General features: G+C 42.4%; 1 protein-coding gene across 1 annotated transcript; it reads right to left on the bottom strand.

Annotated features, from left to right (window-relative positions):
- Positions 1–19: 19 nt before the first annotated feature.
- LOC135513923 (microprocessor complex subunit DGCR8-like) lies at positions 20–12,084 on the bottom strand. The gene is given in 15 exon segments (XM_064936954.1): positions 20–2,570; positions 4,195–4,308; positions 6,804–6,931; positions 7,215–7,321; positions 7,422–7,522; positions 7,679–7,761; positions 7,905–8,003; positions 8,122–8,223; positions 8,416–8,613; positions 8,864–9,221; positions 9,470–9,612; positions 9,826–9,922; positions 9,925–9,999; positions 10,466–11,478; positions 11,974–12,084. Coding segments are annotated over 14 exon segments (2,388 nt in total). The 5' UTR covers positions 11,165–11,478; positions 11,974–12,084; the 3' UTR covers positions 20–2,486.
- Between the last annotated feature and the right edge of the window lie 4,128 nt (positions 12,085–16,212).

The raw sequence follows: 16,212 nt of genomic DNA, 5'->3' as shown, positions 1-16,212 counted from the left end.
CCTTGATGACTAATACAAGCAGGGGTTAGCCATGACAACTTTATTTGCATAAATGAATTTCACTGAAAGTCAGCAATCCCAAGTTACAGTTACATCATTTTCTAGGCAGCAATATCTAGCAAATAACTTCAAGTGTAAAAAGCATTTTCACACACACTTGGTAAGACAGAACACACAGGGGGAAGCACATACGTAAAGCAATCTACTCGAACACAGCAGCCTTGTTCCCATATACGATGACGTGTTAAGGTGCAGTAGACATTCAGGAAAAGCCACACAAACCAAATACTTCACAACGAATGCACAGCAATTTAGATTTTGTTCTAGCAGGTATTGCATCTTTTTTTCCTTTCATGTATTGTATGCAGCAACCTACAGTATTCTATAAAAATGCATAAGACTAAGCTTTGGTTCACACTGCTCCTTTAGCTATCAGATTTAAATGACATGATTGTATTTTAAGAGGTAAAGTGTACCAACTTCATTCCTGTAGATTGCCTTTTGAGGAGAGGATCACAGTTCCACATAATGTTTGAAAATGTGATTGATCAGTTGTCACAATGTTTGCAAACAAACGTACACAAAACCTTAATTCTTATTTAAAATCCATATGCTAAAGGAAATTCTTTCAAAATATCAATATTACGGTCTTGTCAAATTATTACAAACAGGCTAAACAAATGCTGTAACAAGTAAGAGAGGCTTGGTCTATCCATTTCCCTTTAAGAGGGGACCTGGGCCCTGTGAATGCTCTGGGGAGCCCTACATGAAATGGGTGAACTTAGGCAACAGGGAGCCAATTGTTTTCTTATCCATTTATGGGTCCTTAAAAGAGAAAGTCCAAAATCGCTTGGTATTTTTTTCCCATTAGACCACTGTTAAAGTCCTTTAATGTTTTGCAGGTTAGCAGTCAAGTTAAGATATTGGACTTTCAAGAAGCGAAGTGCCACATTATCATGATGCAAAATGTCTATCACAGCAGCTGAACTGTACCAAATAGTAAGATGGCATGCATGTTGTATTGTTTTGCTTTAAATAGAGTCCAAAAAATAATTAAGCGACTAACACAGAAACAAAGAAAAGTCTTCTTAAATATGTAACTACCTTGAATATCTCAATCACTTCTCAATGACTACAGTACTCCAAGCCCTAGTGCCTGTGTTCTGTCTGTAGTGCTAACATGGCAACAGGATCTTGGCTATACGGATCAGCCTTGTTGTTAGCTGTCCATTGATATGTTTCATCCTGTGCTTCCAAAACAAAAAGGCAATAAATCATTAGTCCCGCTTAATAGGTCTCGAGATGAATGTCCGTTCCCTAATCAATTCAAAATGAATTTCTCGTACTAAAGACCATGAGCATGTAACAAGTATATGACTGGGGCCTCCCGTATGGGACAGTGGTCAAAGGCACTGCATCGCAGTTGCTAGCTGTGCCACTAGAGATCCTGGTTTGAGTCCAGGCTCTGTCATAGCCGGCCGCGACCGGGAGACCCATGGGGCGGAGCACAATTGGCCCTGCATCTTCCGAGTTAGGGGAGGGTTTGGCTGACAAGGATGTCCTTGTCCCATTGCACTCTAGCGACTCGTGTAGCGTTTCCTCCGACACATTGGTGCGGCTGGCTTCCGGGTTAAGCGGGCATTGTGTCAAGAAGCAGTGCAGCTGTAACTACGAATTGGATACCAAGAAAGTGGAGAAAAAAGGTTAAGTAAGAACAAAAAATAAATAAACCCCAAAACATGACTGGACAGCAAACAATGTATTTGAAATATAACTTTTTTCTTAACAGGTTCACAAGCAAATGAAGTTGGCCATCCAAATTATACACGACATCAATCATCAATAATTTCCAATGACAACAGCATATAAATTAGTTTCCCACAGCGTACCTGTATAGCAAAAGCAGAGAGAGCAAACTAATCCGTGAGAATAGGCAATGCTTTAAGTATACAAGGAAACCTGTTAGGAATGTTCAGTCTCTGTAAAGTATCAGGTACTTTAGGTTATATTTGGAGCGTATTATAAATTCAATCAATGCAATATAAATGGGTGAGTGGTCTAGTGGGGTGAGGGGTCTAGTGTTTGTCAGCAGCTATTACTACGCACAGTAAACAGGCTGACAATTTCTTGTGGATCTTAGATACAGGTCAAGTCATCTCAACCGATCTGTTTGCAACCCCTATGGTTCAATTTATAGAAGTGCCACTGTGTAGAGATTGCATCTAGAGGTAGATGGTGTTCACTCTACTGTCTGTTAGTGCATTTGTCCTATTCCTACCCACTAACAATGAATCAAAAATACCTTTGGAGTAAAATAATAAACAGCTTGGAGACAGTGCTAAGAAGATGACCACCGCTATACTAGAAATGTCCAGTTGTATTGCCATTTTACAATGATGCATAATTGGATGATGGAGTGGCTTAAAATCCAGTGACTATGGCTACCATTGGTCAGTGCCATGTTAGATTGGTTGCAGTGATGGTTCCTAGACATCAACAGTGCAGAGGGGCTGACTACCAGGCTGGGCTGACTCCATTATGGTCATCTTGGGCTTCTTCCTGGTTTCCTCCTGAACACAACATAAAGACACATTAGGGTTGTATTCATTAGTGCACACCGTAGCAAAATGTTTTGCACCAGAAAACAAAAACAAGCATTTCTTATTGGACAAGTTCAGGTAGTTTCCTAATGTTCGGTGCCTAATGAATAAACCCCAGAAAACAGTTTGAACTGCTGCACCACCAACCTGTGAGAAACTTACCGGGGGGGGAAAATTATTTAAGATCATAATCCAGGCTACATTTACAACCAAACATGACTTACCAAATATCCTAAGTGTCTTTGAAATATAAGGTACAGATGGAGTAACCATAGGAACATGACAGCCCAATAGCCATCATCACTGTTACATCCTCAGAAAGCATGAGCTCCTGAGTTGGGAAGATCTTGTACAATACACCGACGCATGTCTTGTATTCAAAATCCTAAATGGCCTGGCTCCCCCTCCACTCAGTATTTTTGTTAAACAGAAACATATGGCAGCAGATCCACAAGGTCTGCCATGAAAGGTAACTATAGTTCCCTTAAGGAAAAGCACATAGTAAATCCGTTTTCTCTGTGAGAGCTTCCCATATCTGGAATACACTGCCATCAGACACACATAACTGCACCACATATCACTTTCACAAAATGCTTGAAGACATGGCTAAAGGTCAATCAGATTTGTGAACATGGTCCTTAGCTGTGTGTTGCCGCTTTCCATGTTGTCTGTAGCTTGTGAAGTGTGGAAACACTGTTGCTTTTATGAATTTTGTCTTGCTGCTTTTTGTTCAATGTTGCTATGTCTGTATGCTATGTTGTTATTGTCTATATTGTAATTGTTTTTAATAACCTGCCCAGGGACTGCGGTTGTAAATTAGCCAGCTGGCTAAAACTGTCACTTTTACTGAAACGTTGATTAATGTGCACTGTCCCTGTAAATATAAATAAACTCAACAGTGCAGAGACATGGCAAATGGCGCAAAGGCCAGAAGAATTTAGTCTCGGTACAAAAGGTTGGAAGATATGTGCTACTCCAAATATCACAACACAATAGTTCTGCGCCGGTAATGGCTAGATAATTCCACTGTGCCATGTGCTTATTTACAATATTAGTCGCATTATCATTAAATAATCTTATGGCAAATAAATAAGGCTTAGTTAATTTAAACTTTATATTCAACATATTGATACAATTTAACTGATAAAACTGCAGTTTTGATTTTTAAAATTTAAATAGAGTATAGCCTTGCACATCACGATATATCGTCAATGTCAAATATCACGATATTGGATTTAATCATATATCGGCACAATCCTACTGGAGTCCGTGCAGCTTAGACAGCCTGACAGGGTTCGAGTGAAATGTAGAACCCTCTAGAACAGGGCTCTCCAACCCTGTTCCTGGAGAGCTACCATCCTGTAGGTTTTTGCTCCAACCCTAATCTAGCACACCAGATTCTACTTGATAAGCGGAATCAGGCTAGTTAAAACTGGGGTAATAGTCAACAGCTACAGGAGGGTAGCTCTCCAGGAACAGGGTCGGAGAGTCCTGCTCTAGAAAGAAACTCCCTGACGAGGCCAAACGCAGAGGTTAACACCAGAGACCTAAGATCTAGTTGGAGCTCCTACTACACTTTACAGCTAACCCTTACCCTCTCCTTAGCCAGTTTCCTCATCTCCTCTTGCAGTTTGTTCAGGATGTGAAGATTTGGCCTGTTCTTTTTGGCATACTGCTGAAGTTCAATCACACTCTTGTCTGAATTTTCCTGCAGAGAACATTAAAAAAAACATCTATAGAAATGGCAGATATACATCTGGTTGAAAGAGGAGCAGCATATGCAATCAGATCAGTACTAATCAGTTTTGCCAAAGATGAGCTGAAGTCTATATGACCCAACAGCAGTGGAGTGGCTGTGACGAGGTACAGTATATGAAGTGTACAGCAGATTTTCCATTAGCTGTCAATAACCTTTTTTTAAAAGCCTATAAATAAAATCGGTGCAGGTCAATTGTCCAGGAGAAAAAATAAAATCCCATTGCGAAATAATGCATTTTTGCTTGAAATACCAGTCGATGTTGCGGGAGACATGCTGTAACAGCTCATCAAACAGCTGTTTGTTGCTGCTGCTGGAGTGAAACATGCTTTAATAAGCCCAATCATTGCGTAAGGCAATCGCTTATCAATATTTTTATCAAAACACAGCCACGATTAAAAGGCCTACTTTCCCCCCACCCCTCAACTGGTACATTGAAGCTCATTTGTACTAGGCAGGCTTCAGCACATCACATACCACTTTGCAGTGAGCTGGAGACGATTTCCATTTTGAAGACATACTTAACTGTTTGAAACATGACTTACCTTGCCAAAGTAGCCTTGCCAAAATCTAACCAAACGTGCAGGCAATTATTTCATAAAGACTTCCATATGCCTTTTTCTCTCATGTCCTATTGGTTTTCAAATCAACTTTCTTTCATTGTCCAGTAACCAAAGACACAATCTTAGTCATATGAACAACCCATGCTACTTTTGGCATATTTAGATATCCCCACTTTCTAAATTTCTAACAGATATTTTCATCTCTGTTATATGAAATCACTCACAATGGTGTTTTCCGGTAATTGCATTATGGAACTAACATTTGTGGGTAGCCTACTGCCTTGTGTGCATTGTTGCGCTTAGAATGTTTAGAAATAACAGTTTATCAACATTTTAAGCTAAACCTTCTGATCTGTTACATGAGCCACATTGCTTTTGAATGTGTGTTTTTTTAAATGTAGCCTAGGCCTACTGGTTGTATGAATTTGGGATCTATCGTCCCACAACTGTCCCAGAGTCTGTTTAGAATAAGCCATTTCTTTTTCGACAAGCTGACCAATAGAATAGGTCAACTTTTCTAATATGGGGGTTAGTAGATTGACGTAGGCTAGAGATTTTGTTGTTCATTACTCATCTTGTTGGTTGAGGAAAAGTAAATGTGGACAGTTATTCTAACATAAGAGAGTGTGGGTTTCATGTTTGGAGAAGCTAATTTTCACCATAAAAATGTCCCTTCCATGCATCCTGATGTAAGATAGCCTACCCTTCATAATGTGATGATTAGATTGAGTTGTATTATTAGCCTAAATTATGACTCCAATCACTGTTCGCAAAAAAAGACAGTTGAATGCAGTGTGTAGTGGCGTAGGGTAGACAGGCTATAACACGGGAAAATGTTGGCCTTTCATAAACACATTTCATGCAATTCTACTACATTTTATATGACTGGAGACATTACCAAAATCTTTTTTAATACAACCAAAATTAAAGGGTAGACGAATACAATATGATGTCCATCTAACCTCGAGGAAGAAATTATTGTCCAAAAAACAAACAAAAGTGGCACTAACCCAATGATAAAAACAGTGAATATGCACACTCACCAGCGATATGGCCGATGTTCTCCCCTGGTGCTAATTAAGTTAAAGAATTCTGATAAATAAAAGACAGATTGGAGTGTCTTCTCATTGTCTTCTATTTACAGAAATATCCATTTTGCTTTCCAAACAGTTTTTCCATTAATGTATTTTTAAATATTGCAATATGCCTGGCTGGGTCTCTGTTTTTCACTGACAGTCGCAACTCAACAATCATCTGTTTGGTATTTGCTGCGTGCTCTGCCCAAATTGCTGGCCCTTCAGACTGTAGGCTATCCAAGATAAAACAATCCAGCTTTAAAAAAAGAAAAAAAAAGAAGCTAATAATCCGCTGGCCAAAACATGCTTTCTGGTGTAGTAGCCGATTTGGAATTATTTTATTTATTTGTGTATAGACAGGAGTCAGCTATTTTGGCTATATAAATTTGTCAATTTAATAAAAATGTACTTTGTCCGGTAAATTCAAATGCTGCCGGTCAAATGAATGTCGCCACATTTTCCTAACAGAAACCCCAGTGTACAGGTAGTACTTACCTCTCACAGAAACCCCAGTGTTCAGGTAGTACTTACCTCTCACAGAAACCCCAGCGTTCAGGTAGTCACAGAAACCCCAGTGTTCAGGTAGTACTTACCTCTCACAGAAACCCCAGTGTTCAGGTAGTACTTACCTCTCACAGAAACCCCAGTGTTCAGGTAGTACTTACCTCTCACAGAAACCCCAGTGTTCAGGTAGTACTTACCTCTCACAGAAACCCCAGGGTACAGGTAGTACTTACCTCTCACAGAAACCCCAGTGTTCAGGTAGTACTTACCTCTCACAGAAACCCAGTGTTCAGGTAGTACTTACCTTTTTTACCATCTTATTGCTCTCTCTGCCGTACATGCGGAGCAGTGACCCCCAGTTCTTCACGTGAGGGTGCAGCATCTGTAGGATCTTCTGAGACGCCAGCTGCTTCCCCACACGTTTATTCTTGCCTGAAAAATAAAACAAAACACTGATTACTCCCATTTGTAATGCTAACACATTTACACGACACAGAGCGGCTTTGAGCAGGACAAATCAGAGCCATAATACTGTATATACAAAGGCACAAACAGTGTCCAGTGTAAAGGTTGGCTGAATTCTCTATACATGGCTCAGACAAAAAACAGAGCACTTGTAATGCTGCTTTTACACTACATTAATACAGAGTGGCATGGAGCATGTTCGGTCTGGGACTTGCTGTGGTGACTGGAGGGTCAGTTTGGGGCTACATACACCATCCGCGCACGGTATGCTTTCCACACGTCATCACATATTCACTCTTCTGGTTCTTTCCTGGGATCACCTCAAACTTGATGCTGGTGTCACCCATTCCATGGTTTCTGCAGGGCACAATATATGGTTGAAATTCAAGGTTAATAGATGAATCAGATCAGAACTAGGAATTTAAGGTATTCTTACACCTCATGTCATGAGTCTTACCTCTTAAGGCACTCGTGTAGAATCTGATATGGCGAGAGTAATCCTGCTTTATTGGTCAGTTCGTACACCCTTGAATCTTCAATACTGATATGATTAAAATACTGCAGGAAACAAAGACACATGAATGGACATTAGTATTCATCCAGCTTACCAACCCGCTGGTAAAGTTCAATGTTATAAAAGAGACACGTTATCAGACCAAACACAGAAGCATGACATTGAATTAAATGGCTTTCCAATGATTGACAGGCTGATACCTCCAGTTCATCCCCTTCTACAAGCTTCTCCTCAGACGTCTGCTTCACAAAGTCAGGGATGAGAATCTCCAGTGTGGCTCGAGCTACAGGGGAGACATCAGTGAAACAACAAGCCAAATGGTCTGCTATATTATGACTGAAACACATCTTACAGTTTCCAGACAGCCTTTGCAGCTGCTTCAGAAGATCCATCATTATTTTAATTTGCGAGATAAGAGTACTGTACCAGCTTTATTCTTGGCAAGTTTTTTACTGCTTGCAGTTCCTGTGCCATATGTCACTCCCTCTATTATGACGGAGGCTCCAAAGGGTTCACTTGGGTTCTCTGGGGATATAGAAAAGACAGGATGCGTTCGGCCCAGCCAGAGCTTTTGGCGATTTGTTTTGTTCGAAGAAAAGCATGTCACTTGTACAAGCTAGTGGAAATCAACAGAGGGACTTACCACATTCAAAAAAGTTGTAAACAGGTCGGACCTTTAAGACACGTTGCATATATTCATGTAGGATGCAAACTTCAGATTTCCCATTTGGGTTAATGACAAACTCTGAGAAAAAGAAAGGAAAGAGTTGAGATTACCTCAATACTCCTCACTGAAATAGTTATTAAACTATGCATGCATCCACAATGGCACCCTCATTCCCTATACAGTGTACTACTTTTGACCAGAGCCCTATAGGACCTGTGAATAAGATTCCAATTCAGATGTAGCCTGTGGTTCTTCTTATGCATCCGGTACCTTTCTTGGTGGGGGTATCTGATACAGACAGAGTGATGAGTTTCTGGTTGGCAGGCAGAATGGGTCTCTCTGACTCAGCCTGTTTCCTCTTGATGTCCCTGTTGAACTGCCTGCGCTCTGCCCAGGTACGGAACTTCTTCACGGTCACTTGTTCAAAGTCAAAGCACTTCTCCAGGTAGCTGCGGAACTCCTCCATTTCTGGCGGGGTGTCAATAAGGGAGGGGTATAGGTTATAGTGTCGCTTCAATTAACATGTATAGATCTGCTTCATATGATGTGTCCTATACATTGTTATTGCAAGAAGTCTAGAAAATGTTAAGGCCCACGCCCACAAACACACTGTCATCCCCCATGTTTACAAGAAATTAAACATACCATCAGCCATGGCATTCAAAACTACTACCCGCTGGCAAGTCAATTGCTCATCATGGAGTGTGTTCACCCTTACCTATCGATTCATCTTTGCACACCTCCACCTTGGCCCTAACCTGTCCCAGAGCCCCCTGGGCCATCTCACAGGAGTGGGGCATCTTGCCATGCAGGACAGGGCACCCCTTTATGGTCCCCTCTGTGACCAGGCCTGTCTCCATCTCCACCTGTCCCTCCCCCAGGCCCACAGTGGTAGGGTCCTCCTGGGCAGTGGAGTCAGGCTCGTCTGGTCTCTCCACGGAGTCTGCCTCCTCCCCAGGCTTCACCGGAGACACTTCAGCGTTGGGCGTCACCTCTCCGTTCTGTTCCCTCTCCTCGCGATCCTTCATCTTCCTATAGTGCAGGCAAGGGATGCTACTGGTGGGAGGGTCATGTTTCTGTACACAAGGGGCATGAGAGGTTTGGTCATGGTTAGAAGACAATTGTTACAGTTGTTTGAGAAGAGAGAAATATTCCTTAAATTTGACCATTCCTATCAAAACACAAATTATACACCAGTATAGAGTGAATAACAATGGGGTTCCTGGCATGTTACTAAACAAACCAATAAATAAACAAACAAAAAGATGTTTAAAATGTACAGCAGTAACAGGTTTCTATCCGTCTTGTGTATTCTACGTCCTACCCTGATGCTCCCGGACCCCAGAAAGTAAGGTCTGGACCAGGTCACCACTCTGGTCTCTCTGTGCAGGTAGACTGGAATGCCAGAGTTATGGAATGTCATGATCCATCCGTCAGGTAGTGGCTCAGTGGGTGGACGCCCACGACCTAGGAAACACACACAAACATGAGACGCTACACATGAAACATATGCACCACATATACACACAATCTGAATCTACTGAATCTACTACACACCATCAATGTCCTCTCACCAACATGTGCCACTCGGCATAAGATATGAACACACAACATCAGTATGTGCCAGGCTCAGATACTACGTTACAAAAGGCAGATCAGCGCCAGACATCGACCACTCACTCTTCAGGACTGTCTTAATTTTGGTCATCATGGGCTGAACACCTCCCTCCACATCCCTGTCGGATGCGTGATCACTGTCTCCTGCATACTCAACAGCCCCTCTGCCAGGCGCATCTTTTTGGGCACGGGCATGCCCTCCTCCAGCAGAGCGTCTACATCATTGTCAAAGTCCTCCTGGAAAAGACATTCGTTGAGGGTGGGGGGAAGGGAGGGTGGGGGGAAGCCCTAACCGGTCATGACTCATGTTTTCCTAACCAGTCGTGACTTATGGTTAAGAGAGTACATTTGAACACACTTTTAGCATACCAACTATGTCAATTTCCAGTAGGAAAGATATGGAACTGCTGCTTCAATCAAGAATAAAAAGGATGCACAAGCTGACATTTTGCGGGTGACATTGGAATATAATGTCAGAATGAATGGCTGACTATAAACCATTACGATTTTTCTCACCAATGAAAATGTTACTGGGCTGGCATTGTAGCACATCCTCCAGTTGCTGGAACTGTGCTAGAAAATATTCAAGCCAGCACAGTACGGTTTGGGATAGCCCTTTAGTGTGAAACGTGCACAAAATATCAGCGAGTGGGTGATGATGAGGCTCTGCAGAGGCAAAGATAGGGCCCCTTTGGTTACGTACCTCATATGAGATATTTAGGTTCTCTTCGTCAGCATGATCCTGTTGAACTATGACCTCTGACCTGAACCCCCCCTGCTGCACATCCTCCGTGTCCAGGAAGTCCTGACTGAAGTCCTCCAGCTCATCTAGGACCGCAAACTCCACTTTGTTCTCCAGGTCTGCCTCTGCCTCCTCCCCTCTCCTCCCGGCACTGACTCTGACCACCCCAAGCCCTGAGCTACCATCCACAGCCCCTGGCTCTGTATCAGCATCATAAAACTCACCATTAAGGCTCTCTGAGCTGGTCTCCCCTTCACCACCACCCTCCTGACCTATCCCTGTGTACAGCACCTTCCTATCTTTGCTCCTACTGGTATCTACGACACTGACACTGATCTTAATGTCTCTGAGTAATTTGAGATCTGGCAGAAACTTGGTGACAGGGGGTGCGTGGCGGGCTGTTCTAGGGCACAAGGTGCTGGGTTCGGCCTCATCTGACAGGTTATTAATGAAGGTTATGGAGCCCTTGGTTTGGAGGCCCTGGCCCCCTGCTGGGGTGTGTGTGTGTCCATCACCACCAGAGCTAACGTCCATGTCCTCTGCGTCACTGGACGTTTGCAGGGGGGGTGTTGGAGGCTGCGCTTTACCATTAAGGCCCTCCGAGTTCAAATCAACAGGTGGCTCCAACGGTAAGGGGGGTAATATGTCATCCATCTCCATGTTGACTTTCTTATGAATTACTAAATACAACTGCTCTATGGGGCACCCTAACTGTTTTGGCAATTATTTCTCATAAGCTTTCAGCTAAAAGGCATGCAGAAGCACATTGCACACAATATTTAGAAGAATAAAAAAATCCCTGTATTGACCATGTACCAATGTTGAATATGCTAAGATGACTACATTGTTCTTTGCATTAATGTAGACAGTTTTTTAGAATCACTGTCTCAATTATTGGAAATCACAATGCATTCAGCTTATATTGCTCAGATCTAGGCACTATTCATCCTCCATTGGCGAATCTTCTGTCAGAGCTAGAAAAAGCAAGATAACACAGTCAATGACAAACCAAGTGAGCAACATTGAGATGCAATAATTTTGACATACGTTACTGTATGCCTTGTAGAATGTAGCCGAGTGGAAGCTATGCACATTATGAATCACTTTTAAGATGGAGAACTAACAGACAGAAATGAGTGCGAGTCTTTGCAATCCTTGCTTGATTGCAGAATGCTAACGTTAGCTTGCTGCCTGTGCAAGATAGTTGGCAAACTCGATTCACCCTGCAATGTCAAGTAATGCAGAATCTTTAGCTAGTGGTTAGCAATATGGGGCGAAATCCAAACTGAACGACATGGAAAAATGACACATTGTATTGTCCTTCTACGCACGAGCCTAGCTAGTTAACTTTAACAACCTGGCTAGCTTAGCTAAAACTTGAAGCTAAGCGATTTAGCTACACAATCAGGTGTCAAAATGACTAGACAAAACACTAACCACAGAAACATTGACCAGATTTGATCACTCACCTATATTTTATTTCCTCCATTTTATTTTCTTTGCTAGCTAATATAAATTATGTTATTCTTTTGACGAGGCCAGACAGACCCCGTTCCGCCATCTTGCCGAATGCTGCAAACTGCTGCAGCCTGCTTCGGAAGTTCCACCCCCAATACCGGCTTTTTTAAGATTGACCGCTCATGTGTCCATTCACCATTTAGTTCCACATGAGCACACCAATCACCAACCGATAAAGGCAGACCTTTCACCGGGACGAAATACTGCCGGAATAAATAGACCAATCAAACATTAGAATAGATTACAGTTTACAATTCAGAACGGTAGGGACAGTTGGGTTGAGAAGTGCAGTGGCCGCATACTGTCGATAGGTGGCAATCATCTTCACCAGTAACATTGTATGCAAAGTAGCTATCGTTCATCAACATATATACTTTAGAATTGATGAGAAATTGTATCAAATTAGATCTTTGTTTTGATGGATAATCAATCCACTGATTAGATTACAACCTGCTGTTTATAATCAGCATGAATACAATGTACAGACATAGCCATCATGTTTACTGAAGAACCAAAAATGTCTGCGATTTAAATCAGAATCAACATACCACACTGAACAAAAATATAAATGCAACATGTAGCCGAGTGTTGTCCCATGTTACATGAGCTGAAATAAAATATCCCTGAAATTGTCCAAATGCACAAAAAGGATATTTCTCTAAAATGTGGTGCCCAAATTTGTTTACATCCCTGTTGGTGAGCATTTTTTCCTTTGCCAAGATAATCCATACACCTGACAGATGTGGCACATCTAGAAACTGATTAAATAGCATGATCATTAAAAAGATGCACCTTGTGCTGGGAGCAATAAAAAGCCACTCTAAAATGTGCTGTTTTGTCACACAACACAATGCGACAGATGTCTCAAATTTTGAGGGATTATGTAATTGGCATGCTGCAGGAATTTCCACCAGAGCTGTTGCCAGATAATTGAATATTCATTTCTCTAACATAAGCCGCCTCCAACTTTGTTTCGAGAATTCGGCAGTACGTTCAACCGGCCTCACAACCGGAGTACGCGAGTATGGCGTTGTGTTTGCAAGTGGTTTGCTGATCTCAACATTGTGAACAGAGTGCCCCATGGTAGCGGTGGGGTTATGGTAAGCTACAACTACATTTTACCGATGTCAATTTGAATGCACAAAAATACCGTGATGAGATCCCGAGGCCCATTGCAAGGCTCTTTTTTTTAAGGTACAGTGCCTTCGGAACCATTGCCTTCGGAACCAGTATTCAGAACCATTGACCTTTTCCACATGTTGTTAGGTTACAGCCTTATTCGAAAATGGATTACATTGCTTTTACACACATTACCCCACAATGGCAGAGCAAAAACAGGTTCTTAGAAATGTTTGCTAATCTTTTAATAATACAAATGAAATACCATTTTTACATAAGTATTCAGACCCTTTACTCAGTACTTTATTGAAGCACCTTTGGCAGCGATTACATCCTCGATTCTTGGGTATGACGCTACAAGGTTGGCACACCTGATTTAGGGAGTTTCTCCCATTCTTTTCTGCAGATCCTCTCAAGCTATGTCAGGTTGGATGGGGAGCGTTGCTGCATTGCTCCCAAGGATGAACCAGACTTGTGGAGGTCTTTTTTCTGAGGTCTTGGCTGATTTCTTTTGATTTTCCCATGATGTCAAGCAAAGAGGAACTGTGTTTGAAGGTAGGCCTTGAACTACATCCACAGGTACACCTCCAATTGACTCAAATTATGTCAATTAGCCTATCAGAAGCTTCTAAAGCCATGACATACATTTCTGGAATTTTCCAAGCTGTTCAAAATCACAGTCAACTTAGTGTATGTGTGTAGTGTTCTGACCCACTGGAATTGTGATACAATGAATCTGTAATCTGTAAACTTTTGTTGGAAAAATGACTGTCCTAACTGACTTGCCAAAATGATAGTCGGCTCAGACATGAGAGTGATGTGGCAGGGTCTACAGTTAATCACGGACTACAAAAACAAAACCAGCCCCGTCGCGGATCCCGATGTCTTGCTCCCAGACAAACTAAACAACTTCTTTGCTCGCTTTAAGGACAATACAGTGCCACCGACACGGTCTTCTACCAAAACCTGAGGACTCTCCTTCACATTTAAACGTGTTAACTCTCGCAAGGCTGCCGGCCCAGACGGCATCCCTACCGCGTCCTCAGAGCGCAGACCAGCTGGCTGTTGTGTTTACGGACATATTCAATCAATCCCAATCTTAGTCTGCTGTTCCCACATGCTTCAAGAGGGCCACCATTGTTCCTGTTCCCAAGAAAGCTAAGGTAACTGAGCTCAACAACTTTTGCCCCGTAGCACTAACTTCCGTAATCATGAAGTGCTTTGAGAGACTAGTCAAGGATACCTATGTAAGAATGCTGTTCCTCTACTACAGCTCAGCATTTAACACCATAGTACCCTCCAAACTCGTCCTAGACTTTCTGACGGGCCGCCCCCAGGTGGTGAGGGTAGGAAACAACATCTCTACCCCGCTGATCCTCAACACTGGGGCCCCACAAGGGTGCATTCTCAGCCCTCTCCTGTACTCCCTGTTCACCCATAACTGCTTGGCCATGCTCGTCTCCAACTCAATCATCAAGTTTGCAGACGACACTACAGTGGTAGGCTTGATTACCAACAACGACGAGATGGCCTACAGGGAAGAGGTGAGGGTCCTCAGAGTGTGATGTCAGGAAAACAACCTCACACTCAACATCAATAAAACAAAGGAGATGATCGTGGACTTCAGGAAAAAGCAGAGGGAGCACCCCCCATCCGCATCGACGGGACAGTAGTGGAGAAGGTGGAAAGTTTTAAGTTACTCGGCATACACATCACAGTCAAACTGAATTGGTCCACCCACACAGACAGCGTGGTGAAGAAGGCGCAACAGCGCCTCTTCAACCTCAGGAGGCTGAAGAAATTTGACTTGTCACCAAAAACACTCACAAACTTTTACAGATGCACAATCGAGACCATCCTGTCGGGCTGTATCACCGCCTGGTACGGCAACTGCTCCGCCCACAACTGCAAGGCTCTCCAGAGGGTAGTGAGGTCTGCACAACACATCAACGGGGGCAAACTACCTGCCCTACAAGACACCAACACCACCCGATATCACAGGAAGGCCAAAAAGATAATCAAGGACAACAACCATCCAAGCCACTGCCTGTTCACCCCGCTATCATCCAGAAGGCGAGGTTAGTACAGGTGTATCAAAGCGGGGACCGAGAAACTGAAAAACAGCTTCTATCCCATCAGACAGTTAAACAGCCATCACTAAGATTGTGTGGCTGCTGCCAACATACTGACTCAAATCTCTAGCCACTTTAATGATAAAAAATTGGATGTAGTAAATGTTTCACTAATCACTTCAAACAATGCCATTTTATATAATGTTTACATACCCTACATTACTCATCTCATATGTATATACTGTACACTATACCATCTACTGCATCTTGCATATGCCGTTCGGCCATCGGTCTTCCATATATTTATATGTACATATTCTTATTCATTCCTTAAACTTGTGTGTATAAGGTAGTTGTTGTGAAATTGTTAGATTACTTGTTAGATATTACTGCATGGTCGGAACTAGAAGCACAAGCATTTCGCTACACTAGCATTAACATCTGCTAACCATGTGTAAGTGACCAATAATTTGATTTGATACTTCTTCACTGTCAGAGCTTCTCCACTGATTGCTCGGTTTGGCTGGGTGGACAATTCTAGGAAGAGTCTCTTGGTGATTCCAAACTTCTTCAATTTAAAAATGAATGAAGATGAAGGCCACTGTGTTCTTGGGGAGCTTTAATGCTACAGACATTTTTTGGTACCCTTCTCCAGATCTGTGCCTTGACACAATCCTGTCTCGGAGCTCTATGGACAATTCCTTCGACCTCATGGCTTGGTTCTTGCTCTGACATGCACAGTCAACTGTGGGACCTTATATAGACAGGTGTGTGCCTTTCCAAATCATGTCCAATCAATTGAATTTACCACAGGTAGACTCCAGTGAAGTTGTAGAAACATCTCAAGGATGACCAATGGAAACAGAATGCACATGAGCTCAATTTCGAGTCTCATAGCAAAGGGTCTGAATACTTATGTAAATAAGGTATATGTTTTTTAAAATATTTAATAACATTTGCAAAACATTTTTTTTATTTAATCCATTTTAGAATAAGGCT

The sequence above is a fragment of the Oncorhynchus masou genome, chromosome 25 (genome assembly GCF_036934945.1).
Source record: "Oncorhynchus masou masou isolate Uvic2021 chromosome 25, UVic_Omas_1.1, whole genome shotgun sequence".
NCBI lineage: Eukaryota > Metazoa > Chordata > Actinopteri > Salmoniformes > Salmonidae > Oncorhynchus > Oncorhynchus masou.
Note: the sequence above shows the minus strand (reverse complement) of the source record. Positions and strands in the feature narration are given on the sequence as shown.